The 27,192-nt window shown below is 41.1% G+C and overlaps 1 protein-coding gene across 2 annotated transcripts; it reads right to left on the bottom strand.

The window, feature by feature from the left end:
* Positions 1-5,034: 5,034 nt before the first annotated feature.
* Positions 5,035-26,916, bottom strand: usp45 (ubiquitin specific peptidase 45). 2 transcript variants are annotated; one of them, XM_028425428.1, is made up of 18 exons: positions 26,617-26,916; positions 25,881-25,991; positions 25,383-25,552; positions 24,739-24,839; positions 24,295-24,395; positions 18,495-18,640; positions 17,176-17,271; positions 16,957-17,087; positions 11,719-11,806; positions 9,844-9,925; positions 9,503-9,594; positions 8,818-8,874; positions 8,559-8,690; positions 7,802-8,468; positions 7,625-7,722; positions 7,414-7,500; positions 7,160-7,304; positions 5,035-6,719 (listed from the first exon to the last, which is right to left on the bottom strand). In XM_028425428.1, the coding sequence occupies exons 2-18, from the start codon at positions 25,981-25,983 to the stop codon at positions 6,589-6,591; spliced, it is 2,427 nt and encodes an 808-aa protein (XP_028281229.1). In that variant the 5' UTR covers positions 25,984-25,991; positions 26,617-26,916; the 3' UTR covers positions 5,035-6,588. The 2 variants fall into 2 exon arrangements, with proteins under 2 accessions (XP_028281229.1, XP_028281228.1); XM_028425427.1 differs by having other exon boundaries at positions 18,495-18,643.
* Between the last annotated feature and the right edge of the window lie 276 nt (positions 26,917-27,192).

Here is a 27,192-nt window from a genome sequence, read left to right on the forward strand (position 1 = left end):
CGTCCAGGTCCCTTTGCAGAAAAACAGCCCCAAAGCATGATGTTTCCACCCCCATGCTTCACAGTAGGTATGGTGTTCTTCGGATGCAACTCAGCATTCTTTCTCCTCCAAACACGACAAGTTGAGTTTTTACCAAAAAGTTCTATTTTGGTTTCATCTGACCATATGACCTTCTCCCAATCCTCTTCTGGATCATCCAAATGCTCTCTAGCAAACTTCAAACGGGCCTGGATATGTACTGGTTTAAGCAGGGGGACACGTCTGGCACTGCAGGATTTGAGTCCCTGGCGGCGCAGTGTGTTACTGATGGTAGCTTTTGTTACTTTGGTCCCAGCTCTCCGGAGGTCATTCACTAGGTCCCCCTGTGTGGTTCTGGGATTTTTGCTCACAGTTCTGGTGATCATTTTGACCCCACGGGGTGAGATCTTGCGTGGAGCCCCAGATCGAGGGAGATTATCAGTGGTCTTGTATGTCTTCCATTTTCTAATAATTGCTCCCACAGTTGATTTCTTCACACCAAGCTGCTTACCTATTGCAGATTCAGTCTTCCCAGCCTGGTGCAGGTCTACAATTTTGTTTCTGGTGTCCTTTGACAGCTCTTTGGTCTTGGCCATAGTGGAGTTTGGAGTGTGACTGTTTGAGGTTGTGGACAGGTGTCTTTTATACTGATAAAGACTCCAAACAGATGCCATTAATACAGGTAACGAGTGGAGGACAGAGGAGCCTCTTAAAGAAAAAGTTACAGGTCTGTGAGAGCCAGAAATCTTGCTTGTTTGTAGGTGACCAAATACTTCTTTTACTGAGGAATTTACCAATTAATTCATTAAAAATCCTACAATGTGATTTTCTACATTTTCTTTTCTTATTTTGTCTCTCATAGTTCAGGTATACATATGATGAAAATTACAGGCCTCTCTCATCTTTTTAAGTGGGAGAACTTGCACAATTGGTGGCTGACTAAATACTTTTTTTCCCCACTGTATATGGAGTTATAGGAAGTATTTTAGCAAATAATTGTGTGTTTACACAGTGTGTGTGTATGTTAGAGAGAAAAAGAGCCATTTGCATACTGACCTTGTTGTGTGTGAGTACACACAACCACAGAGTCTTCATAGTAAACAAAAACAAAGAAAGTGTTGCTATGCATGTGTGGCCCTTTGATGTCTACATGTGCAGACTAAACAAAAAGGCAAGTGGTCTTGCATGTGTCCTTGTGGTCATCTGGTCACTCGTGCACTAGTAAATCCTTCACTCGTGCACAGGTGAATCCTCTCTTCATGTTGCTTGCTGCTCTTGTCACCATCAAATGACCAGGAGGATGCATGCAAGTCCACTAGTGTTTTTGTTTTGTTTAGTCTGAACCTCTCAGCATCAAAGGGCCACGCACTTACTTTTAGGGCTGCAACAAATTTACTTTACTAAACTACTTTTAATACTAATTTTAGTTGGGGACTAAACTGTAGATTAGATTTGGTTAGTCAATGATTATTTGTTATCAAGTTATCTATCTATAGTGTCTATTTAGTAACATGCACATGTACGTATGGTCGTGTGGAGCTCAACACACAATGGAAAAGGGGCACTTAGACTTCACTTAGACTAATTCAGTGATCTCAACTGAGACACTAACCTAAAAGTAAAGTTACTGGAGTACTGGAGGACGTGTTTTCTGAAAGCTAAAAAAAACAGCTAGTTTACCCATCCACAACTTCAGATGCCAGAACTCCTGGATGTTTTCATTTTACATGCTTATGCATCGCCGTTGTACGCCTGTATTAGATAAACTTCACTTACTTAGTAACTTTATTTTCCTTCCCTGACACCCAGACTTTAGATCATCATGGTATCAACTTTACTTCACTGCTCACATTGAGCTGGAGCATCTCCCATAATTCATCTGTTTGACTTCTTCAATGGTGGGTTGACTTAGGAGGCAGATGGTGCAAAGAACAAAGCTACTGCCCCCAACCCGTCCTGGGATGCATTTGATGACTGTGCACAATTTTATTATTAAATGCCTATCAGGTTGCTTAAATATTATGAGGCATCAACAACAAAATTTTGTGTTGACAAAATTTAGTTGTCATCGTGGTTGAAGTTCTCAGCTATTTGTTGCATCCCTATGTTCTTTGTTTTTGTTTACTCTATGAAGACTCTGTGGTTGTGTGTACTCACACACAACAAGGTCAGTGTGCAAATGGCTCTCTTCCTCTCTAACATACACACACAGTGTGTAGACACACAATTATGTGCTAAAATACTTCCTATAACTCCATATACAAGCCAGAAACTACACTACATGAGCACAGGCCTGCAGGTATAGGGTTAATAGGGTCATCAGGTTGTTAACTGTAAAAATCACAAATTTTTTGTTAAAATCCTGGGGGAAAATTATTTTTTCAGAACTGAAGTTAATTAAAAGGTCTATGCAAAAACAATTAAAAAAAAATATTTATCTGATATATTTTTAAAACCGTTAAAGTTAGAGGACGTTTTTGTCCCGAACGACACGAAAGAGGGTAAAATTTGCCCACAGTGTACTGTTAACCTATGAAAAATTTTAAAATCATATTAACAAAATGTATGTAAAATTAAGTTTGTTGAGCAGGAATGATTCAATTTGCTCACATATTGACAAAGTTATGGCCAAAATAAACAGAAAAATTACTCTCAGAGGACAAAAATGTCCCGAACAGTGCATAAGGGTTAATGATTATTTCAGAGACAGATTCAACAAAAACTCATTTATTTTAAAAACGGTGACACTAATTCCAAGTGAAACAACAGTTTTGTCAACTATACTAGTGGCACTACACTAACAGATTATACAAAGCCTCCATATCTGAGGCCTTCTCTCATTTACAAAGACAAAACACTGGCAAATCTCCCTCATGTCCACCTGATTGAGTTTTCCCGTCATCACTCACCTCAGCAATAGAACTTCCTCCACTGGCACTACATGATGGCCCTGCCTCTGACTCACTCTCAGTATCATCCTCAAATATAGATGACTCTGATATAATGGTAGCTACGCCTATGCATCAAACACAAACAAAACAAACATCAAGCCCCCAATCCTAACTTTTTAAGAAATATAAACATTATTTCCTGCTTAATCCAGGAAAAGGTCAAATGTTTTGAGGTGCAGGGGACAACATGATGTCTGGAGTTTAAAAAAAAAAAGAGCCTTGGGACGAATATTTGTTGCGAATGAAAATGGTGAAAATGTGTTTTCCTGACTCAGCCTAACTGACTGACAGATATAAGAGGTTAAGTTGCATTGTGGTTAATGAATGTCCTCACATTCAGGTGCTCACAATGAAGACAAATATGTAGGATACAAAAAGGGACGGATATTTCTGGTCCAGCTGCATGTGGGGCTTCAGGGACGATTTGTCGTCCAGCTATGTAAACATATTGGGAGTCCTGGATACATTCAAACACATGCACATATACACTGTCCAGGCTACTAAACTGGAAGACACATATTTCCAAATGCCACATTGTTTGCTGTAATAAGAGGTCATGTGCAGGTGTTGAGTGCTGTGTCTGTTTTAGACAGTTGTAGTGTTGATGTATATGCAGTGTGAGGAGCAAAGCCTAAGGCATGTCCAGTCTGTGTGTGTGTGTGTGGCGAGACGTTTGCATGACAAAATGTGTTCAGAGATTGTGTGCTAAGTGCGTGTGGGTGTGGAGTTAGGTGAGGCTGACAGTGACAGCAGCTTGCATGGTGAGAGCAGGGAAATTTAACCTCCACTGCTGGTAGATGAGCTTTTCAGCAGCACCTTATTAGTTCCTTACAACTGTCTCACACAGGGAAGGGTGCCTTTCATTAAGTGAGATTAAATCACATCAAAAGCTGCAGCAGCATGTCCTCCAGCCAAACTGCACCCCCACCCTCCCACTTTTAAAAATAGACAAATACATTTCAGAAAAGATTTGCTCTTTTTGTTGGTGGCGTCTTGACAACCTGTTTTAATGTTGCAGCTGCATGACTGGGATGTCACAGCGTGTGGGAACAAGAGGACACGTAAGGAGATGCTTTTGGACGTTGCCCTTTTCCCGATTCCACACCCACCTCCTCTTCACCAGCTCGCGACATGTTCTGAAGCAGTGCTGCTTTTTTGCACCCGTCACGGCCGATAACGGGCGAAGACGAGCGGAATATGGCACTGTGGGATCCATGGTGACAGCAGAAGAGAGTTGGCCGACAACATCTCGCTTAAAAGTAAAAACAGCATGACATCTATTGTGAGAAGAGAAGAGAAAGACTGCAAGAGAAAAATGAAGAAACAAAACTTTGCAGAATATACACTTCATAAATTAAGATTTATTTTGATACAGTATGTTTTCTATTTCTTTCGATAAGGTTCATTTGGTCTTCACCTATTTATGAACTATGATAGAATTCTTTTTAATCAGACCTGTGTCTTGTGTTTTTACCTTGACATGTTTCGACTACTTCCTGCAGTCTTCCTCAGAAGTCACATGATGTTACGTGACGTGTCTGCCAGCTGATCTTATGCAGGTTGTGGCGCCATTCTCCCACTACTCCAGGTAGTGGGGGAACAGCGCCACCTGTAGTCCGGCTTCCTCATCGCTGTGTCCCAGGTGTGGGACAGCAGTCTGGTCTCCTCAGGACAGTGTTCCAGGTGTGGGACAGTGTAAAAGTTCCCTCGTCCCGGTTCATTGTCCTATTGGCCCGCTGTCCCACACCTGGGACACAGCGATGAGGAAGCCGGACTACAGGTGGCGCTGTTCCCCCACTACCTGGAGTAGTGGGAGAATGGCGCCACAACCTGCATAAGATCAGCTGGCAGACACGTCACGTAACATCATGTGACTTCTGAGGAAGACTGCAGGAAGTAGTCGAAACATGTCAAGGTAAAAACACAAGACACAGGTCTGATTAAAAAGAATTCTATCATAGTTCACAGTATGTTTTCATTCCAAATGTTTCTTAGTGCATAACAGAATTTAAATGTCAACTTATGGGAACAATAATCTTATGAGAGAAAAAAAACCCTGCACGGCTGAAGCACCATGAGTTTGTATTGAGAGTCTAGTATGTACATTACCTTAATATTGTTTTTTCCTTTACAGTAAGTAATACTGTACACAAATAATCCACACACACACCGCTGAATCACTCTTTGCATTTGACTCTGCATATGTTTTTTTTCTCCCCTCACCATGCACAGGTTCCTTTATCCTGAAGCAGAGGCACTGAATCAGCATTCAGATACTATAACCCCCCCTCCCTCCTTTTTCCTTTCCACTAGTTTGGCAAATAACAAGCAAAGAAATCTAAATTGTTTTCGTAGAAAAAAAAGGATTCATTTCAGCAATACATTCATTAGAACATTAACCATGCACATTAAAGCAAAGATTGTTTTTTTTCCCTAGCCAAGCCTAAAATCCTTTCAAACAGTTTATATATGTATATATTTATATATATTTATTTATTTTCTGCTCGACCTTACTGATGGCATTAGTAAAAAAAAAAAAAAAGTCTGTAGTTGGTGCAGACTCCTCATCAAACACCTTCATGGGTTTGATGGACATATACAGTTCATACAGTCCTTGGTAAGAGTACAATGAAGGCAGACAAGGTGCATTGTTGATTTAAAGAACATCCGAGTATGTCTGTTTGTGCTGTGACACTTAAGGACGATAATGATGACCTTAAAAGAACTCTGAATGAATGAAGTGAACTCTGTTCAAACTCAATGTTTGCAAAAAAAAAACTCATCTTTGGCAAAATGTGATTCACCGATAAGCAAACATTTATACATTCTGACGCTAAGAACTCAAACCATTCCAGGTAGGTTGTGAAACTGTTGTGCTACTCCTTACAGGTGCTATGTGTTACACGTTCAATCAGGCGGTGATGGCCAGCGCTCTCCAGCTGCTGCTCAGTTGATTGCTTTCCTCTCGTCCACAACATTTCATTGTATCGTTGACCCTGCATGTGTCAAAACTCATCTGCAGTAAGTGATATTACGGTATTAGCAAAAATATAGGGCTGAGAGTTACTATCGACATGTAGCAATATTGAACATGCTCAAGTTTCTGAAAAAAAAACCCTGCTTTCATCATTTACTGATGTGAAAATGGTACACATAGCACCTTTGAACTACATTCACCTGTCTCTCACTCATTCACTCTTTTCATATACACAAATGACATCAACTAATCAGTGCTGAGTGCAGCTTAGCATGCAGCAATCCTGCTTCTTTCGAGTTAGTTTCCGTAGCAAACCCTTTCATGCAATTATATCTCAGACTTGTGAATGAGATATACCATAAACTTTAAACAGCTCAGGTTCATAAACCTACTTTTCCTCCTGACCTCGTTTTAAAGGTTAGGATTTTTAAAACAGTAGAGATGATAGAAAATCTGGTACTTCAACCAGATAATAACATTAAGATTTTAAATCCTGTATGATTCTAATAATATATTTATAAGTGCTAGTAACATAAGACAAGTGTGTATAAGTCTTTCCCTTTTCTTGCTTCACACATACAGCAAGTACAGGTTATTCCAACGCAAAACAGACATGAGGACAAAATACTTTCACTGGTCACATTATAGCATTTCCTCATAGAAGAGCAGGTATGCCTGAGAGTTGAGTACCCTTGACTCTGGTACCGTCTGAACGGTGGTATCGCTGACGTAAACCCACTGGCCCTGGGTGCTGCTACTGGCATCCCTCGCACCTTTATTAAAAAAATAAAACACCACACACATTATCAATATTTTGAAGCACAAAGGCTCTATAGAAAGCATGGTTTCAGCCTCATCTATAATATGATTTCCCTTTATTCCAATTCCAATTCCAAAAGTTTTTTTTTACAAAAAATAGATAAAACATGTCAAATCTTACATTTACTTTTTAGCAACAAGGACAAATGCTTTCTTAAATATTTCCATTTCCCTTTCAGAACTATTCTGTGAATCTGGACCATCTCCTTGAAAGGAGAAAGCACCAATGGCACAAAAACCTCTATTCATTCAGCCCTTTGCAGAAAAAAAACATCTTTAAGGTTTAGTTTATTGCTGTCCAAATACTGACAGCTTTTATGAACTGCACACAAAATAATAGACACCAATAATAGACAAAAAGGACTTAAAGCTCAACAGACTGCTGATCCCTGACCTGACAGGTTCCTGTGGTGCTGTTCCGTTTTCCTTTGGGGAGCACGAACTTTAACATATGCGGTGTAATGGCCCCCTCGCATTGAGCCACTGTGTTCCACAATTCCATACAGGCTATAAAGGACCCGCTCACCAGCTGCCAGGTTCTAGCAAAAAAAAAAAAAAAGCCATATCAAACATTAATGACAAACTGAACTAATGTACTAATATGTAAATAATGAAATATTAGTAGATCCAGGAACTGATTTATGACACCTTGCAGGATGCAGAACAAAATGGAGCGAGATCCAGGATGAGAGGAAAGTCAACATGGCGGTTCACCTTTCGTAGGTTCATCCCTGCCTTCAGGTATAGAAACAGAACCACAATAAATTAACACTCAGACCTATAAACCACAAAATATTCTACCTCTGAGGATTTGTTTAATAAAATGGAGGATGATGAGAGGAAGCATGAGGCTGCCTACCTGGTGGAAGCGTTTAAGATGCAATGTGATGACAGGAGGAAGCAAAGATATCAGCATTTGCTTTCTAGCGCTTGTGTAGATCTTCTCCACTTTTTTATCTATGAACACAGAACAAGCCTTAAAGCTCATCTGTTAAAATAGGAATTCTGCTTTATTAGAGTCAGACTCTGGCCCTACCTGACGAGCTGCTCTTGCGCAGCTGCTTCTGTCTGCGTTCAGTGCAGCTCTCACACAGCAGCTTGTTGTTGCCCATTAGCAGTTCCACAGAGGTGAACTGGTGGAGGCAGGACTGGATGGAGCACTCCTTGGAGCTGGGTGTATAACTGTGGGACAGTGCCTGGAACGCCCCCTGGTGGTGTTGATGGTGGAGATTCTCCCGGGTTTGCTGTTCTCCCTGCTCCTCTGGAGAACAGTGGGTAGAAGCTGAGCAGTCTCCAGGACTGAAGCCCAGGTTGACCTTAGAAACTGCAGTAACGAGCTGCTCTACGGCGCCACCCTGCCTGGCAGAGGACGATGATGATGGAGAGGAGGCAGAGGCGGCTGTAGGGGATGGGGTGAGGGTAGAGGTGGACGATGGAGTGGATATGTGTCCGTGGCTGTGGCTGGAGGAGGAGATGCGTGGGGTCCACTCGCTTTCGGAGGCCTCACTGTCAGCATCATTACTGCTATCCTGAGCACCGGAGTCTCTTTCACTGCCATCCGACAAGCTGCCAGCAGCCGCCATCTTACAAACTGAGACACCACGGGCTGATCCACCAGCTACCGCATCCTCCTCTGATCGCTCGGCACCACAGCCAGCTCCCTTCTCCTCCACAGAGCTTGAAGATCTCCTGCTCTGCTGCTTCTGTTGCAGAAAAGGATGTGCATTGTCTTACTCTTACTCTTCTTTCCCAGGAGAATCACCATTATTAACAGTCTGTGCATCTGTGCTCACCTGTCCGCTCAGCTTCCGGGTGTTTCTGTTGACGGAGTGCGCTGCAGAGAGAACCTGGTCATTATGAGCTGTATGTGTGTCCTGCTCCCGGCTGCTCTTCCACAGCCTGCCAGGGTTGGAAGGTTTTGATATCTGAGCAGGAAACAAAATGTACAAATGTGATACAAGCCCAGCAGATGCTTAAGTTTAGCATTTTCTCTGTCAAGTGTTCATCATCCTCTCCATTTTTCAATAATGCTATTATATTCTAGCAGCTCACCCGCTCCTCTATGATGGGTAACGAGATGTCAATGAATGCTTCTTTTACTGTCGAGATCTGAAAGTAGAATCATTAACAAGTCAGTGCTATAAAACACATTTCCATCTTCTCGCTTAATAAGCACAATTATGCCCCTTTTCTGCTGCAAATATTCAGCAACTCTAGGAGATGTCGGAAGCTGTGATTTCTTTGCTTTTTTCCTCTCCAGCTCCACACCTGTTGCTCGACTTCCTTCAAGGATATTCTTTGCATAGTGGCATTTGCTTTGTTAACCACCCTGAGCTGAGACATTTTATAGTAAATGCCTGCAGTAAACAGTTGGTGTTTGAACTGGTCCTTGAAGGGCTTATTGGTTGTTTTTCTACAGACTTGTTAAAGGCATCCTCCTTTAGCAGTGAGTATCAAAGTCAGAAATGTTCTCTGAATGAAAGAAAGTGGTGACTTAATTTTGGTTATCTTGACTTCAGGTCAGTAACAAATACCTGCCAATTTATGACTTTAATGAGAAAATACCAGAACTGCTGGAAATTGTGTGTCAGTGTACTGTGCTTCCATTGAAAGAAAGTGAAAGTGAAACAATAAAGCTGCTGCAGTAACTGAAAGAGGAAAGTTTCAGCCTGTAAACCTTGCTGTGCTTCATGACTGTTCACAATTACTTTGCTTTAGCTCACCCTGATACACTTACATGCTCACACTCTTCACACATAATTGTGTTGGTAAGCTCGCCCACAAAGATGCGGTCGACAAAGTTCATCTTCACGCCTTCCTTTCCATAGGCTGAAAAGAGAGGTAAAATAAATCAATAAATAATTTTAAATACATATATATTTTTTGCAAATAATACACAAAATAGTCACTGGCTAAAAACTATAACTAAACAATTTCTGTGATAATATATATTACATTACTAATCCATCTAAAATCCAAGCTCTTCCATCACAATCCTGTCGCGACCCAACTGAGTAGTACTTCCACTATCTGCCACGAGATGGAGCTATTGATCTTGGTCATCTGTGCTGTATAAACCTTTGACTTGGCGTTTGGTCTCCTCATCCGCTGTCTTCTCTGTGGGATTGTTGAAAGCCTTCAGGATGCCAGCTTTCACCCTCTGCACACACAAAATGATATTCAAATTTTAAGTGATATTCATAAGCGCACTTTAATTTAAAAAAAAAAAAATACATAACTAAAATGCATGGTCTTTTTTTTTGTATATTCCACGCATTCTCTTTACTACAGCCATTAATGACATATCACACTCTTGCCTGCAGCCGAGTTTGACAGGTAAACCCATTTTAACCATCATTAGTGTAAAATAATTATTGTGCTTGTCTGAAAATGTTAACATGTAAATCTCTTAATTGCACGTACATGTTTGTGTGTGTGCATACATTTTTCATAGGAGTCCTCTTATTGAAGGTGACATGGTCAGTGAGTGTGTTGGTGAGAGAGCTGTGAAGAGGCACAGCCACAGTAAAGGACCAATCAATAGATAATTGGCCATGGTCTATGTCTGAGTCGAGACCAGTCAGCCCCCATTGTCCCGGGACCCACGCACTGGACTGGCTATTTAGGTCAAAAAGCCCTGTTAATCCCAACCCAGCCAGTCTGAACCCCACTCAGTCAACGCTGTGGCTCTCCTACTAATTAATTACCAGTAGCCCCCCTCCCTCCCATGCTCCCTCTCTCTCTCGCTCTCTCTCTCTCTCTTTCCCCAAACTAACAGCATGCACTGTCCCAAACAGGATGGGCCACAGGGAGGGAGGGGGCAGGGGGGGCGTGAAAAGGGTTGCTGGTACAAGGGTGCAGGGGTGGCAACTAAAATGAAGACAGGGCAAAGAAGGACAGTCCATGCCCTGAGAGAGTAATACCTACCGTCTCAGCTAATTGGTGATAATTGACTGGGGCCACATTAGCATATTCAGATCTCTGATACTAATGGCTAATCAACACAACCACTTAGGGGCTCTAAAAGGTTAGTGAGGCAAAAGAATATCTCTGTGACGCACACACACACAACAAAGTGTATACATATATGTTAGAAAGCAATACAATTCACACACATGTATTTGAAATGAATGGGCTAAGAGCAGGCATGGATCAATCACAGCTGGGTTAAGAAGTGAAGTTTGCACGTTTTTCTTATGTTTGGGGAAAAAATGGTGCATTAACTTCCTAATTATATTTTGTGCATTATTAAAAAAAGTTTCTAACTGCATGTTCTAAATATTTTAAGGAAATATTCAACAATGCAGGGTTAAAATTCTCTAATCTCTAAATGTACTGTATAAATGAGTTTCTGAGTCAATGAATAGGGGAGGCCAAATCCCCCTCCTGCTTTGCATCCTCGATTGGATTGGGAGACAGGCTGATGAGTGAGTGTGTGTGTCTGTGTGTGTGTGTGTGTGCAGGAGGGGGCCGTGGGCGACTCTCCAGCACAATGGGATGGCCCTGGAGCTCATTCAGCAGCTGTGGGTTTCCCAAGATCACACAATGATGCCGGTCGTGCCACTTGCAAGTCCCCCAAGTGGCACAACTGTCAATGTTCACAAGTTTGAATAGGAGCAGGGGAGCCTAGCCTGTGGCCCCTGCTGGGCCCATGGCTGACCACTAAACACACCCGCTAACTTCTCCTCCACGGTTCACGTAGCCACTGGTGGGGCCATGGGGGCCAACTCAGCCGTCCAAAGGGCTGCTGTGGGGTCTCCTAATTGCCCTGTGGAGGGCTGGGAGGCGGGGGTACTCTGTACTTGCCAAAAACATGGCACCATAAGGTTTAAACACAAAACTGGCTCCCACATAGAAAACTTGACATTGGGGCTTGTGAGTGAACACAGCTAGGTATAGGTGTAGTAAAGACGGTCAAAAACACATGTGTGTATATAAGGTCTGTATGCTCACTTTGGTTTCCTCTACTCGTATGGAGTCCAGTAAGTAGTGCAGAAGCTCTTGACTGTCTTGTTGCTGGTAGCCCTTGAATCGCGGAGCTCTAGAAGAAAAAAACAACAAAAAAACAATGATAAGAAAAAAACAATAGAAGGAAAAAAAAGACAATTGTCAAATAATATTGTGGGAGTGAATTTCCAAATCTAAGACAATGACTCAATTGTTGTGGTGATAAAACAACCAAGCAACAGAGACACACAGGAAAAAAAAGGAGAAACCCACAATGATCCGTTGTCAAGAATTCTGCACACACAGTGGCAAAAAGTACAAAGGCGTCAATTTTCAGGGCTGTATTTGTAAAAAATACAAGATGAACATACAGCTCTGTGGTACATACTATTTAGCATTATGACATTTCTACATTGATAATCTTGGTTACGTATAAAGAAATGTGTGTTACAAACTTAAAAGCAAACAATCTGTGGAATATATGGTTTAGTCAAGACCAGTATGCACTTTAAATGCAGGACTACAACTAAACAACCAGCTGCTGCTTCAGGTTTTCACTAATAAGAGGATGTTAAACAGCTTTATCAGGTTGAACATCTGATTGCAGCAATGCAATGTGTGAAATGTAATTTCACACATTTTGATAATTTACCTCCGGCCTCACACAAGTCAAATCATCAGTGCAGCCCTTTCCTGAGAAACATTAATTAAAACCTAGTGTTTTAATCAATAAATAAATAAGTGTGTCAAAAAAAACTGTTTAAGATGTGTCTGTAATGTGTGTTGCTAAATCAGACATTGAACTAAATTAATTTCAAATGATCCCACTGTCTTTCTAACATTTATGATTGAAGACAGTTTGCAACAGGATGAAAAATAGTTGTTCCAGAGGTACATTTGAATGCTGTCCTCCAAACAATGTACACAGTGCCATGATGCCTGTGTATGTATTTTATTTTGTCAACTTCTGTAAAGCACTTGTGACAAAGGTTTTGTATGAAAGGTGCTGTATATAAATAAAGTTTACGTGTTTTGTTGGTATAAGCAGGGTGGATTTTAACCCTGGACATTAATGCCAGTAAAGGTTAGAGGGGAAGCTCTCCTTGGGTTAGTCCCCTTGGCTGTCCACAGTGAAGCAGATGTGAGGACAGATGCCAGGGGCAGATGGGCAGCCAAGACTGGAGCCACTGCAACCTGTTGGGCCGAGCCAGCCACATAACCAAAAGGACAGGTTGGTGCGACAGGCATAACACACACCGCGAGGCCACATTTCTGGTTAGAGAAGAGTTAGGTCAAATATTCAGCGTGTTCTGGAGGTTGGGAGGCTATGACTGTTACAGTAATGATCTTTAGTCCTGTGTAGTAGAAAGACACTTGGTCACGACGTAAACATTGTTTCTCAGACAAGTTTTACTGAATTAAAATATTGGCCATGAATTCTTGAACATAGCAGAGAGCTGGCAATGTTTAATATACACTACTATATACCAATACAATGTGGTTGCACTGTTTTCTGTTCTGAATCAACACTTTGAGACACACTCACATGTGGCCAAAAATGTCCATGGCTGGATTAGAAATGGCCAAACACCTGCCTCAATGCAGGTCACCATCTGTAGGTCTGTAGCAGGCTAAAGTCACTCCCAGACCCAATCAGATGTAACAATCATTGTCTCATATAGCACATTCTCACAGACACATGGGTGAGTCTCAATATAGGGGTGGACACGACACAAAGGACATCACTTATAGAACAGCAAGTAAAGGAATGTTTCCCACTTGTTCTGTCTATCAACTAATAAGAGACAGGGAAGTATATAATGCAGAAGAGAGAGGAAAGAGAGGGATAGACAGAGTGAGATGGAAAAAAAAATAAAAAAATAAAAAGCCTGGTTGGGATCAGTGGGAATGAGAAGGTCTGGAAGCTCATCCCAGTGGAGAGAAGCAGAAGGGCCCTGTAGCGCTGCTCTCAATCTGGCCAATGCAAACAGCTGCGGTGCTAACACAATTAATAGCCGGATGAGTTAGTACCAGACACAAGGCCACACAAGCTCCCCCCACCCACACACACACACACACACACAAAATGCACCTGCATGCAGTGCACATAACAAACTGATTAAAAACAGAAAACATAGAAATGTTACACAATGATTAACTATATGTTCAATCATGACTTTACTAAAATATAGGACTCAGACAATAACAATAATTTAGTGCCATCCAAATCTTTCTTAATTACTACAGCTACACTAAAAAAACACCAACCTCTAACTCAAGTTGTGCAGTTCTTTTGCAGGGTTGGTGTGGAAATAATTAAATGAAATTCAGAAGGCAAAGAAAATTTAATTTCAGCTTCTAATAAAGAGACTTAAATGTGCACCCCCTCGCTAAAGCTGACAAATACTTACACTATCAGCCAGTTACAAATTACATCATATTTGAGATCAAGTTCATTCACTAGCAGAATATATTTGACAATAATTTTAGATTTCACCATGTTAACATCTGAATTTAAAACAGTATTTGAATCTGAATCAGCCAGAACTCATTGTGCAAGTTTTAGTTTTTCTGAGCATAAAAGAAAATATCAACATTCTTGCTCTGAATATGTATAAATGCCTGAATATCAGCTTTTTCCTTTAAACATGTGTGTGCTGGTTAGTGTCTGTGTGCGTGTGTGACCTGGATGCCAGCACAAGATGGAATTCATTCTTGCCTTCTGCTATTTCTATTTGATGTGAAAGGCTTCTCACAAGGTTTATTTATGAATAATATCTGAAAAATGTGTGTATGTGGACTTTTATTCACGGTGCATGGATTAAAAAGAAATAGCTAGTGTACTGGCATTTTTGTAATTCAACCAAAAAAAGTGTCCAGTGGCCTAACGAAAATCAATTCTTGGGAAAAGCAGGTGTGGATAAATGCCCCTGTCGGGCACCCAGATACATTAATACAGAAATAATCAGTAACATGGTAGTCTAAATGCAACACACACTCATTTTCTAGTTGCTTTATATTTGATTAAATGCTCTTCCATGTCTTTCCACTGACTACCATCTAACTTTGCAGTACACTGGGTACAAGCTGAGACCCTCCCTGGCACCAGATACACAGTGTGGTGCTGACCATCCAACACACACAGCTTGGCAGCGGTCCGAGAGCAGACCGGACCTCCTTCCGTTGGCAGGAGAACGAGGAGGTAGGCTGTGGGGTACTCAGCTGGTTGAGGTCAAACACACACACACACACACACACACACACACACAAAACTGGGCTCTAAAGGGATCCAGTGTTGCACATAAACAAATGAACAGACCCAGATCGGAGCCTCAACACAAAAACATTGGGAAATACAGTCAATGGAAAAGTGAGGTTTGTCCCTGTAGGTCAAGGGCAGACCCAACCCTTTTGAGTGACAAGAGCTTGCAGTTGCAAGTGAAGATGAAAGGGACATCTTTACAGAGTGCTGTCATCATAAAGGTTGCTAAGATGGGAAAAAAAACATCCCGGTAAACAGAAGCTGTTCTTGACCTTGCCCTTTCAGCTTTAGACCTGACTGAATGCAGAGCTGCTCTGCAAAGGAGCCTGATAAAGAGGCAGGAGAAGGTTATTTCAGAACAGGATCCAGCAATCATGCACACTTTGTGGACAAGGCCCATTAATATCTTTGTGGTCATCAGACCTCAAATTTAGCCTGAGGTGACAGGAGCGTTTCTCGGACACACCGTCTAATCTTAAAAGATAAAGACAAAAAAACTGAACGTGGATACACTAGGACCCGAGTACTGCAGGTATTTTTGGCTGTAACAAGTCTGAAAAAGTTCTTTCAAAAAAAGAAAATGTATTAGAGAATCACAAAAGCTCACACACTACCAACTACACTTCAATTCTTTTTCTTTAGTCTTGTTGCTCTTCAGTTACCACCACTTGGAATAAGGAGCTCTTTTAACAAATAACAAGGTCACACAGACAAAAACCTGAATTGAAGGCAAGCATTGTATTATCAGGTTGCAAACTTGCAAATCCCCTAAAACTATAAAGATTGAACTACATAAATTAAGTGCAGATGACCAACAGTGTGCAGGACATTTGGGTTCTTTCACTGTATTCTTCTTTAAAAACTAATTAAATGTAATATTTTGTAATTTTTTTAGGAAGGAAGAAAGAAGCACTGACCATCTGAATGGACATCTGTACTTTTGCATTTATGCCTTTAAGTGAAAAACAGTGACTTACTGACCTTAATTAAAGTTTACATGTGATATATATATATGAACAATGTATGCACAGTATAATGAGTGCTGAGGTCATATATCTATTCAAATGCATGTTAATGGAATAAAACTGTTCCACTTTAAAATCAGACATGAATGAGTGCATAAAGGTGTGTGCAACGCTTGCTGTCTGAATGCACAATTGCCTGCAGGCTGAGGTGGTGCCAGGTGAGGTGGCAGCACACATCTACACACTCAGATACACACAAACACACACACAGAGGCCCGCCTGATGAAAGCTAGGTACCAGAATAACTGTCAAAGCCGTACCAGAGATGTACCCAGTCATCCAATGTCAATTGCCCTGGTCACCCACCTGCACTACTAAACAGAACAAGACCCAACCCTCCCCCATACATACAAACAGGGTGGACCCAACCAGCAGTGCACCATGCTCAAACAAGAAGTCAGCCAGCCACATATTTACACTGTTCATAAAAGAGAACAAGGCAAATGTGGTTCAAATGTGACACAGGTGGCTCAGCAGTGTGTCATTTAGCAGAAGATTTACAAATAGTTGGCTGCTGCTGAACATATAATAAGTGCTGTTGTGTATGTTGAAGTTACAGTGTGTAAAACGCACTCGGCTAGGGCCAGGTGTTACCTGGGTCTGGCTGGTTAAAGTGTTCATTGCTGCGGTACAATGATGAAAACAGGTGAAAGCTGTGGCTGTGGCTCTAGCTGCTGCGGTGGTGGTGGTGATGGAGGACTGCAACACTGACTATTACAACACTGTTTTGTTTCAAATGTAGCCTGAACACATAATAATAGGTAATTTGATGCCATTATAGACACAGAATTAAAATTGTCAGTTCCATCTTCATAAAGGTGTGTTAGATTGTAAATGAAGATTACATGAAAATTCACACTCCAACTCATCTTTCTTACCTAAGCTCTGAGTTGGTACACAAAGAAGGATGCATAGTGTTGAATGGAGTAGTGGCTGGTATGGAGTGTAAGACCTTACTTCTGACAGAGCTGGTTGAAGAGGATCTTGGGATTGACAGGGCCTTTCCCAGGCTCTTTCATGTTCTGGAGGAAGACAAGCAAGGCTGCTGTGAGGGGGTCTGGACTGGGTAGCACAACTGTCAGTGGACTCTGCAATGCAAAGAGGAAAGTTAACCTTATTGCAAGGATCCTGAAAAGCAAAGCAACATCCAAAGCAAAATGCTTCATAATTGTCTACCAGATTGGCTTCAGCAGTGGGGCAGATCTTCAGCTTGTATCCTTTCTCCTTCACTTCCTGGATGAGGTCGATGAGCATGTGTGTCTGGGACAGATTCTGTGTGGACAGCAGACCTACGTTAGGAGTGTTGTATTCACATGCACATAACTTTAAATCTACTTAAACACTGCTACTAATCATGTACATCCAGCTAATCACAAATATGTGCTACAGCAGCAGGGCAGAACAACAATTTGGTGGACAAGAAACGACAACAAACAATGCTATGAAAACATTTCTGCACTCAGCTTGTGGCAATTCACTGTGGTCAATTAAAATATCCTTGTAAATGTTATCTCCATTTAGAAGAATTTGTGAAACTTGTGTTTAGTTCATTATTCTTTCAAAAGGCTTTTTCAAAATGTTCTATGATCTGTAAGCTTCAAATGTAGGAAAGATCCTTGGTGAGGAGATAGCCTGAAGCATTCATTGTCCCTCCATGTTAGAGAAGCATCTTTCCTTTCCCTTTTCAAGAGATATTTGTTTTGTCACATCCTGGCAATAAAGACTGTTGCTATGGAAAACGCACAATGGAGCTGCCATTGTGAACACAGACACAGCTCCATCCTCTGACAATTATGTGTTTTCAACAGAAAGATTGCAATTTTCAAGGAGACAATAAAAACAGACAGGGAGAGGGAGGAAAAAGCATGTAAAGCACGCTCACTCGAATTTCAATCAACGAGGAAGACCCTGAGGGTGATTAACAAAATGGCGGAAAAAAACAGCTTCATTGTTGAAGAGGCATGCAGTTTGCAGTCACCATGACATGACCAGAGAATAACTGAGGAGGCTCTATAACGGTGTTGTGTTGTGAACATGCTCTGCACCGACTGAGAGCCACTCGTATATGCAGGTGAATGTGTCCCTGCGTGTACTGCTGCACTGAATATACTATAAAAAATGACCTGTATACACTCACAATTATTGTATGAGTGTACTCTGGTCTACTATTGGCCATGCTCTTAAAAAGAAGCGCTTGAGACTTAGATATTGCAAGGGCATGTATGTTTGTCCTGCCATGTCAGAATAAAAACCCCTATCATTCACCCTGCTAACACACGGCCTCTGGAGATACAGCAATATCCAGCAGGCAGGTTGTTTGCATTGATAATTCCACTTTAAGATAATGTTATCATGCTTCAGATTTAAACTGACATGAATATCATTTCTATAAAACGTGCATCCATTTAAAAGACCTTATGTCTTCCTAATGTTATTTTCCGAGATCAAACTAATATTTTTGGCATTAATAGTGATAATATAATAGCAATACCAACCTGCATAACAGCATTGAAGAAGCAGGTATTACCCAGGTTATTGATTCCCTTAACAGGGACCAAAGTACTGTTGATAACTGGATTCTTGCCTCTAGGCGGGTCAGCATAATCTGATGGTTCCTCTCGCAGTTTGATCTTGGGTGATGCTGCTGGAACACAAACGTATATTGTCAAAAGAGGACATACAAGCGTAAACGTATAGATACTGACTGAGGTTACACTGTGTGGGGATGGTTGTTAGAACTGGCAAAATGTCATTTCTACACACAAGAATAGAGCGATATGTAGACTGAAGTCAAGCTTGATGCTGCAGCAGAGGTGGTGGCTGATCTGAGGTTGAGAATAGAAATTGGCCTTGCAGCTTGAAAAACTATTTCTTCAAACGTGATTGTAGCAGAACACTAAAAAAATGGATTTAGCCTTGAAACAAGGCTAGAGCTGAGAGCAAGGTGCTGGGACAGCAGCTGGAAGAAGAGCTGGGTCATTTGGGAAAGCAGATGACAGCTGCAGAAGTTTCCGCTGGTTAATAAGGGAAGAGTAGGGGGCTGGGGGTGGAGAGATGGCTCTCTAGAGCCAGCTGTTACTCCTGATCACCAATGAAAACTAACCTTCAACAAAAACTAAGAAACAGATGGTCTGAATTTAACAGTGGCACACAGACTGCTGGAGACAGACTAGAGTGGGTACAGTGGCTGTGAGAGCTGATGGCATGCCAGAAGATAAGAGTTAACACCATGATAGCTGAACAACAATAACAGGATACTGGCATGGGTCAGGGGCTGTTGATTTATCAACTAACTGTGAGACTGTTAGATATAAAAAATAAATATTTAACACAGCAACTACAAGTGTTATCTGATTGTTGATGGTTCTAACCTACGTGTTTGTGCCTCTTAAAAGCAAATCTGAGATTGAGCCCCCATTTGTGAATATGGGCAGATTTTTTAAAGCATCACATCGCAGTAATCATGTAGAAGTTGACCTCCATGTATATTAGGAACTGAATTATTTTCTGCAGCCACCACTGAGTCCTGAATATACTGTGTCTGACTGTGTCATAAGCGTAAAAAAATAGTAATAAAAAGAGGACATTTCTAAAATATGACTATACAGTTATGACGATAACAACAATTTTGTCTGACAAATTTCATGAGTTTTGCAATCTATGAAAAATACAACTAGAAGTTCCTGATAATACTAATAAAAATAGTGAATTCTAGCAATGGTTGCACAATCAAGCCTTCAGCCTGCAGAGAAGTCAAATAAAAGCTGCGAAACACAAAAAAAGCAATCAGTCCATAGAAACTTTACCCATAGAAGCCAGTCAAGAGAGCAGGCTGGCAGCGAGGTCACTATCTTGATCCTGCTTATGTCCAAACCAAGGAAATTCAATTGAATCCTACACCTTCATCAGAACCTGCCCCTGTGCTGTCACCGTTCTCCTCAGCACACAAATGGCCTTGCCTTCGCACTTATTCAATTTATAGAAAGGCTCTTTGTGGACAACACATTTATTTGAAAAATCATTTCCTTACAGCAATGGTTAAGCCCACTGCTGGCCCCTACCCAGGGAGCTTTTTCTTCCTCAAGGTCAAGGACATTTATCTGAGTGTCCTGGTTGTTGGACAGTAACCCCTGGGCATTTCACACATGGCCTGACAATTTGCATTTTATACTAAATCAAACTCTACTATAAAGAGTCTAAGAAAAAGGGCAACATTTCTTTTAAACAGATTTCAAAGTAAAAAAACATTGAAAAACATCTGAATGCACACGTCTTTTTCTCTTTTATATTTTCTTGGCTTCATAGTATAGTCCGTTTAAATTTACATGATTTGACTGAAAAACATTCCGTGCTAATAAGAAATTAAAGTGAGTATTTAGGGATCAGGAAGGCTGAGGTGAGGTTCAGCTTTCTGGGATGCCAAGCTGTTGAGATGCTCCACCCAGTGGTGCTAAATGCATCTGGCCCTCTGTGTTGGCAACATCTGGAGGCCTATTTTCATCTTCAATATGCAGCCATAAGGGAGCTCCCATATGTCAACACACACAATGCATGGAAAACAAGTGGAGATGGAGACAGACTGCAGAGGGAAAAACAAACAACAAAAGATGCGTTGTAAGACTGCAAAGGTGTTAAATGTGTTCATACAAAGCGTGGACGACTGTGGAAAAAAAAGAGCAATTACAGTGTACTTGTTGCTGTGTTTTTGACTGGAGATAGAAAATCAACATACTTAATGAAACTTATGTGTAGGAATTGCAAGTGGCACTTCAGCTTAGAGAGAGCAGAGGAATGAGGAAGCCAAATGAGTGGAATGGGGATGCCGATGGACACACTCTGCATCTGGGACCGTCACCCAAGGTAAACAATGTTCAGGGAGCCATCTGGTTGAGACTGGAGTGAGGGGGGAGCAGGAGAGGGCAGTGCGGGGGAGCAGTGGGTGGAGGAAAGGGTTGCAACGAGCACAAGCATATGGAAAAGCAGATTTTTCCTCTCCCTGCAGCAGTCAGCGAAGGCAAATGTCAGCATGCGCTGCGTCCACGCTTCACTGTGCTGCATTCGGCACCACCACCTGGCCCTCCTTGCTCAGCCACCGAGTATGGGCAGCAGTGACACTGTGGAGCCTTCCCCCAGGGCAGTGGAAAGCATCACGGTGCTCAAGCTCATCCACATGCACGCATGTACACCAACACCTCCTGCACTCCCTGCTCTTTTTCACACAAGAGATACAAAGAAATATGGGACTTGTTTACTTTTACTGGCAGTGGCACAGGCAAAAGAAAAAAACTTCACTGCAGACTCTAATGGAGATTGTTCAATCTTGCATGTGCTGCATTGTTTTGACATTTTTGTCAAGCTGAAGCAAGGAAGGCCAAAAACATTCTAGCTCATGAAACAATTCCATCAGGAAAGCACTTTCAGTTTGTTGTACACCAGTATTTGCTGCTTTCTTGTACTTCCAAGTCTACTCAATGACACTTTTTTTTACTCTGACAGCTGCTTATTGTCAAACATTTAGAGATATAATCGACACAAAAACAAAAGTCTGTGAGAATACATGTTTAAAAGGCCTCGTAATGCCTACTTTAAAAGAGTTCACAGTTGGGCTGAAAGACGACCAAATCGTATGGCCAGTGAGCTTCATCCATGCATCTATGTTCACATACAGTGCAGCAGTGTGGAGGGCTCACTTCATGCAGAGCAAGCAGTCAAGAGGAAGGCCAGGCAACACCAAATGTCTTATTAATTCGCTAATTTGTTGTGACTGCAGGGCATGAAAAGCCTGTTTCATTGCCATCTGAGGCCAAGAAAACCCAGTGCCATGTTACTTACAGACACACACACACACATATACACACACATACACAGATTTTGCTGCCCACTAACTGGCCTACTTTCATGTGCGGTGGTGGAAATAAAGACAGAATCACTCTTGATTACCTCCATGAAAGCACCACCAGGGGACAAGCATCTTACTGGCTACTGACTTGACAAAGCTGATCTGACAGTAAACCAAACACTGTGGTTCCTAAAATTAACAACTGAATTAAGTAATCCGACAACAAAATATCTGCCTACGACAGTAGGAGGAGAACTGGCCAGTGATGGTGCAATGTTCAGAAAACTGAGCCCAATAATGCTACAAAACATTTGCATCTTCAGCTGAGTTATAGATATTTTGTTAATCTATAATGCTCTTGTTTATGCAGTAGTACACAAAAATAATTACTTAAAATTATACTAAATATATTAAAAATACTTATGGTGGAATTTATATATAGCAGCAGTATCATGTACACACATACCGCAAAACAACAAATGTAAATAGATAATGACTGATAACAATAACAGTATAAAGCAAGTAAGAATTGAGACTCTAATGAGAAACAGGCTCTGTCTATTCAGGACCATTTTAATTTGCTCCACAAAGATTCCCCAGCTGTGTTACAAGCTACAGTCTAGCTACCTGAGGTCAATTCGCTTTTTACTGGGACTCTGGCACTTGAGCTGAAGGCCTTGATGGTGAGAGAGCACAGTTAATCGACTTTCTTTCTTCCCTGAGCTGTTGTTGTACAAGATTATTATAGATTTTGAAAAAAATCCTTGCCGGGGCTCTTTTGTGCTGGAGGTCTATAGGAAAACAGGAGCACAACAGCAGCTTCTGGCCTTCACACTGAAATGCAATTTCACAACCTCCTCAACAGGCAAGAACCATCTATTTTGCCGCAACAATGGCTGCCCGCTTCTATACCCATGTGGCCGACCGGTGTGGAACAATTCGGTGGCAGGAAAGGTGACAGGTAATTTAAAGAGGCAAAGCTGTAGGAAACCCTGAAGCTGCTGCCAAGCCCAGCAGATGAATCCACATCATCAGTGGACCCCTGCCTGACACAGTGTACACTGAAGGGCTCCTTCAGCAACATATAGAAGAGAACACAGTCTGTCAGGTTATTAGTAAAACTTTACGATTTGTAAAGAACAAAGGTGTAACACAGACAGGAAGCAAATAGGATATCTGCATGACTTAAAAGTTATTTTCAACATTCTGAGTTGTGTGTATCTGTGTACGTGTGTCCATTGAGAGTTAGTGCACTCCAGCTGTTAGGATCCAGTCGCTCTGACTTGTTGAGGACCCTGGCTCCCACTAGTGCAGCACACAGGCCCAGAGGTGGTGAGACATACAGCGACTCAACAGAGGAGGCAAGGAACAGAAACAGATAGCAATGGAAAGACAAAGAACAACAGAGCAGAGGCTGAACCCCACGCAGCTGCTCTTGTTCTTCAGGGAACCCAGCCGGGAAGCATCGCTCAAGCGCTTAATTCCTCTAATATGTGCAGTCATGCGATGTGCAAGGTGGGGGTGAGGGCGGAGGATCGCTGCAGAATTAATCCAGCAACTCTGCAGCCATGGCTGAGATGGGGGGACCAGCTTGACTGGGCCTGAGCGGCTGGCCTCCGGCCACTGGCAACTGGGCACCGGGCGAGCCACTGAGACCAAAAAGTGAGCATGTCCACCATCCTGATCAGCTACAGTGTGTTAGGAGATTTCTCAGCATGCCAGCACAAAAAGCAGGAAAGATGGGCAGGGATGTAGAAACAGAAGGTGTATGTGTGTATAAGCATGGTTGTATCTATATGGTTGACTGGGTGTTTAGGGCTCAGGTGGTCTGAGTGAGGAGAACGGACATGAAAGACTGAAAATATCAGCACATCTTAAACTCTAATTCTTAAACTCCGTTACATAAACTGAACCACGTTTAGTAACAAACTGCTTTTTAATGTAACTGTGTCATAGAGAAGGCATGAAAACATGCACTTGAAGTCTCTACATTGTGAATAACAAGTTAAACACATAGATTAAGATGGCCACTGCCACCAGGGGGAGCAGGTGTATTTCAGTCAACTACAGGAATGTAGGTGGATCACTGAACAAATTCTTTGTTTTTCTGACCAGGCATGTCAGTTCATTCCAATAGCAGGGCATCTTGTTAGCCACTAACAGCCTGGTATTCAGACATGAAGACATTGTTTTTTCCTAACTTTTCCTGCAGCCTAGGTATTATTTATAATGGTGATACACAACTCTTTGCCTTAAAATTAACCATTGGGCATTAGTAAGATTATGTAGCATTCATTAAATAGAAGTAGCTGCAGTATAAAAGAATGTTTGAATACAGAACTGACTTCAGCCTTGTGCAACTTAAAACTGTGACAAGGAAGTAGATTTTGTCTAATCAAAGCCTAATTCAATATTAGTAGGTGGCTAGACCTTCAGGATGTGGCCAAACACTTTACCTGATGTTGCCTTGACAGAGTGCTTTTGTAAAAAGTCCAGGGTTTGAGCTAAGGCCTTCTTGTTGCAGTGAGTAGAGAGCTCCTCGTTGCATTCAAAGCACCTGTTACAGTGAAAGAGGGTCATAGATAGAAACAGAAAGGCTTAAGGTTACTGTAGAACTGAACCAAAAACTGAATTACTGCGCTGAAGTGGAAAACCATTCATACATGCTGTATCAATGGAGTGAAAAGAAAGCATTAAATATAAGGAAATTAGAAAAGGGTAATTATTTATAAATGAAATGCCACTTATGTGGAATAATGTATAGATTTGTAAATAGCAAATATTCAATATAACATATTCCTATTGTGTTCTTTGTAGCATCTTGTCACAATATCAAAACATGACCTGAATTACACCACTCTGTGCAGTCTCGGCTTTTCATAGTTTCCGACATTTCTTACCAGGCCTTCCACGTGCTCAAGCTGATGGTGATGCAGTGTGACTCTGGGTGGAAAGCCTGGTGATGTTTAACAGCATGCTGGATCCCTGACTGGTTACAGCCCTGTAAGAAAGTTCATTTAAAAGTTTTTATGACCTGATTTTTTAATATTAAATATTTTATTTTTAAAACTGTTATGTTACTTTCTTAAACATTTGTAAGCCAGGTGCGTGACACATTGAAATGACATTTTCTTTCAAAATACCACCACTTTCATCCTCTCTTGCTCTTTCTCTCCTTTCTCTCTCTCTCTCTCTCTCTCACATAAACCCACAACCAACAGACAGCAGTGTGGTAGGTTTCGTTCTTAAAATACAAACAAAAAACAAACACGAGATAAACTTGCTTCTTTGTCTTCTCGAGTAGGCTGGACTTAAATAAATTGTGGCTGATGCAATACTGAACTACTTCTGCTTGCAGTCACATCTGCATGAACGTAGATGACGGTTAAGTTCAAACACATAACTGAAAGACAAAGGTTTGGCTGTTGATGATGCTGCTAATTTACACCTTTAATTTCACTGATGTTTAGCATATAATGCTCAGCCCCTAGTGTGTGTTGTGCTTTATGTTTACTCGGTTTACTTTGAGTAAAATACATCTTACCTGAAAGCCACACTTTAAGCACACCAGGACGTCATGGGACGCTGCTGGCTCTCCATCAATCATGGTCCTTTCCTTCAGGCACTCGGAGCACACCAACCACAAGCTCGAGAGCACTGACTTTTTCACTGAGCTTAGATCCACTGCTTTACTCACGTGCTGGCAAGTCAGTCCTGATCAAAATTAAAATTCAATGCAGATTGTTATATACTATATAAATTAGAGTATATGATACATTCAAGGCAATAAACTAATCTAGAAGTTAAATATTCATACAATCATATTACCTCATTAAAAAAATAAAAATAATAACTTTATTGAAATCAATCTTACATTTCCAGTGCTAGGCACAAAAACAAAAGAATAGTAGGAAGAATGTACTTACTAATTTACTAGCTTCATTTTGTAAACACTTTTACTAGAAATAATAATAATAACCTAATCCTATTAACTTTCCACTGTGTTATACAGCCTGGTGCCACGTACATTTCAGTGACTTACCACTGACTTCATCTGATGACTCTTCATCTCGAGGTTTCCTCGGTTTATTAGTCCGCTTAGTCATATCGGCGGTTTTCAAAGAGAAGGGGTCCTTTAGCCGCATCTGGAGCTCTGAAAGGCAGGATGGAGGACAGATGCCTCAACAACAACAATCTTCACATTACAAAGCTTAAAACAAGTATTATAATGGAAATTATCATAGCAGAGTGTTCTGAACATTAGCTACAGTGCAGTGAATTTAAAATGTCACATTAATTAGGTTTATTAAAGGGTGTTTAGATAACAGACAGTTTCAGCTTATGAAAGGCAGGAATATCAGGTAACCAGTTTCACTGTTTGTTCTGATTGTTGTAAGTTAAAGATTATTTTCCTGAAACTCTAAAACTGATTTGTGTGTTTTTTTACTACTCCACACAAGCACAAAGGCCAAGGTCTGTAATCCATTTTCAGACTACAACATCTAAACCACTACAAAGGAGTATTAAGTCAATGTGTAGAAAGTGTGGATGCTAACTCTCACGTCTCACTCTCTCACTGCAAACAGCACAGCCAGTGTGTCAGAAGTCATATTGTATTAATAACCACATAGTAATGGGCAAGAGCACGACTGAAAGGCCTCATCAGCCCCCTGACAATCTAAATGTATATATAAGGAAAAGAGGTCCTCGTGTTATACCAATGTAAACGACATGAAAGATTTTTCTTGTATTAACTTTAATGAAAAAGCAGTACTCACCTCTTTATATAAGCTCCTCTGTTGACTGTGTTAGCTGAAATGAAGCCAACAGTGAGATGTCAACTCTTCCTGGCTAGCAAACAAGCTAGCTACATTAGCTTATCAGAGTAAATAAAACATTAACAGATATGTTTTTATTTAACACTGCGTAAATATATTAAGGCATTTCAAACGAAAATAAACAATATGACAACAACCGAAAATTATCCTGATAATCTTTTGTTTTTAGCCTTTGACTTTCTAAGAATATGTTCAGCTTTCGATAGCATGTACTAGCACCACTAGTCAACATGTGACGCACTACGGCGGCTCAGTTTGGACTAATGCGGCGTTCACGTACATTTGTACATTTGTTTTTGTACATTGTTTCAAGAGTATTTCAGTATTTTACAAAACGCAAGCAGCAAAAAACTAGCTAAAAAAAATTTGTCTTACTGTTATATTCTATTTACATAGAAATTCTGTTGTATTGCTAATACAAACTAAAAAATCTGGCGCTATAATTTTCTTTTGTTTTGACTACAGACAGATAAAACGGAAAAATGACGGCTGGCAATATCACCGGAATATCTCAAG

This window comes from Parambassis ranga, chromosome 16 (genome assembly GCF_900634625.1).
Source record: "Parambassis ranga chromosome 16, fParRan2.1, whole genome shotgun sequence".
Classification (NCBI taxonomy): domain Eukaryota; kingdom Metazoa; phylum Chordata; class Actinopteri; family Ambassidae; genus Parambassis; species Parambassis ranga.

Bases quoted from the DNA above. Each gene is read 5' to 3' on its own strand.
- usp45 (XM_028425427.1), bottom strand. From the start codon at position 25,983: ATGCGGCTAAAGGACCCCTTCTCTTTGAAAACCGCCGATATGACTAAG. The intron at 8,875-9,502 runs GTAAGTGTATCA...TTCTACTTTCAG, and splicing joins TGTGTGAAGAGTGTGAGCAT to ATCTCGACAGTAAAAGAAGC. The intron at 6,720-7,159 runs GTCAGGGATCAG...TTTTTAATAAAG, and splicing joins GCACCACAGGAACCTGTCAG to GTGCGAGGGATGCCAGTAGC.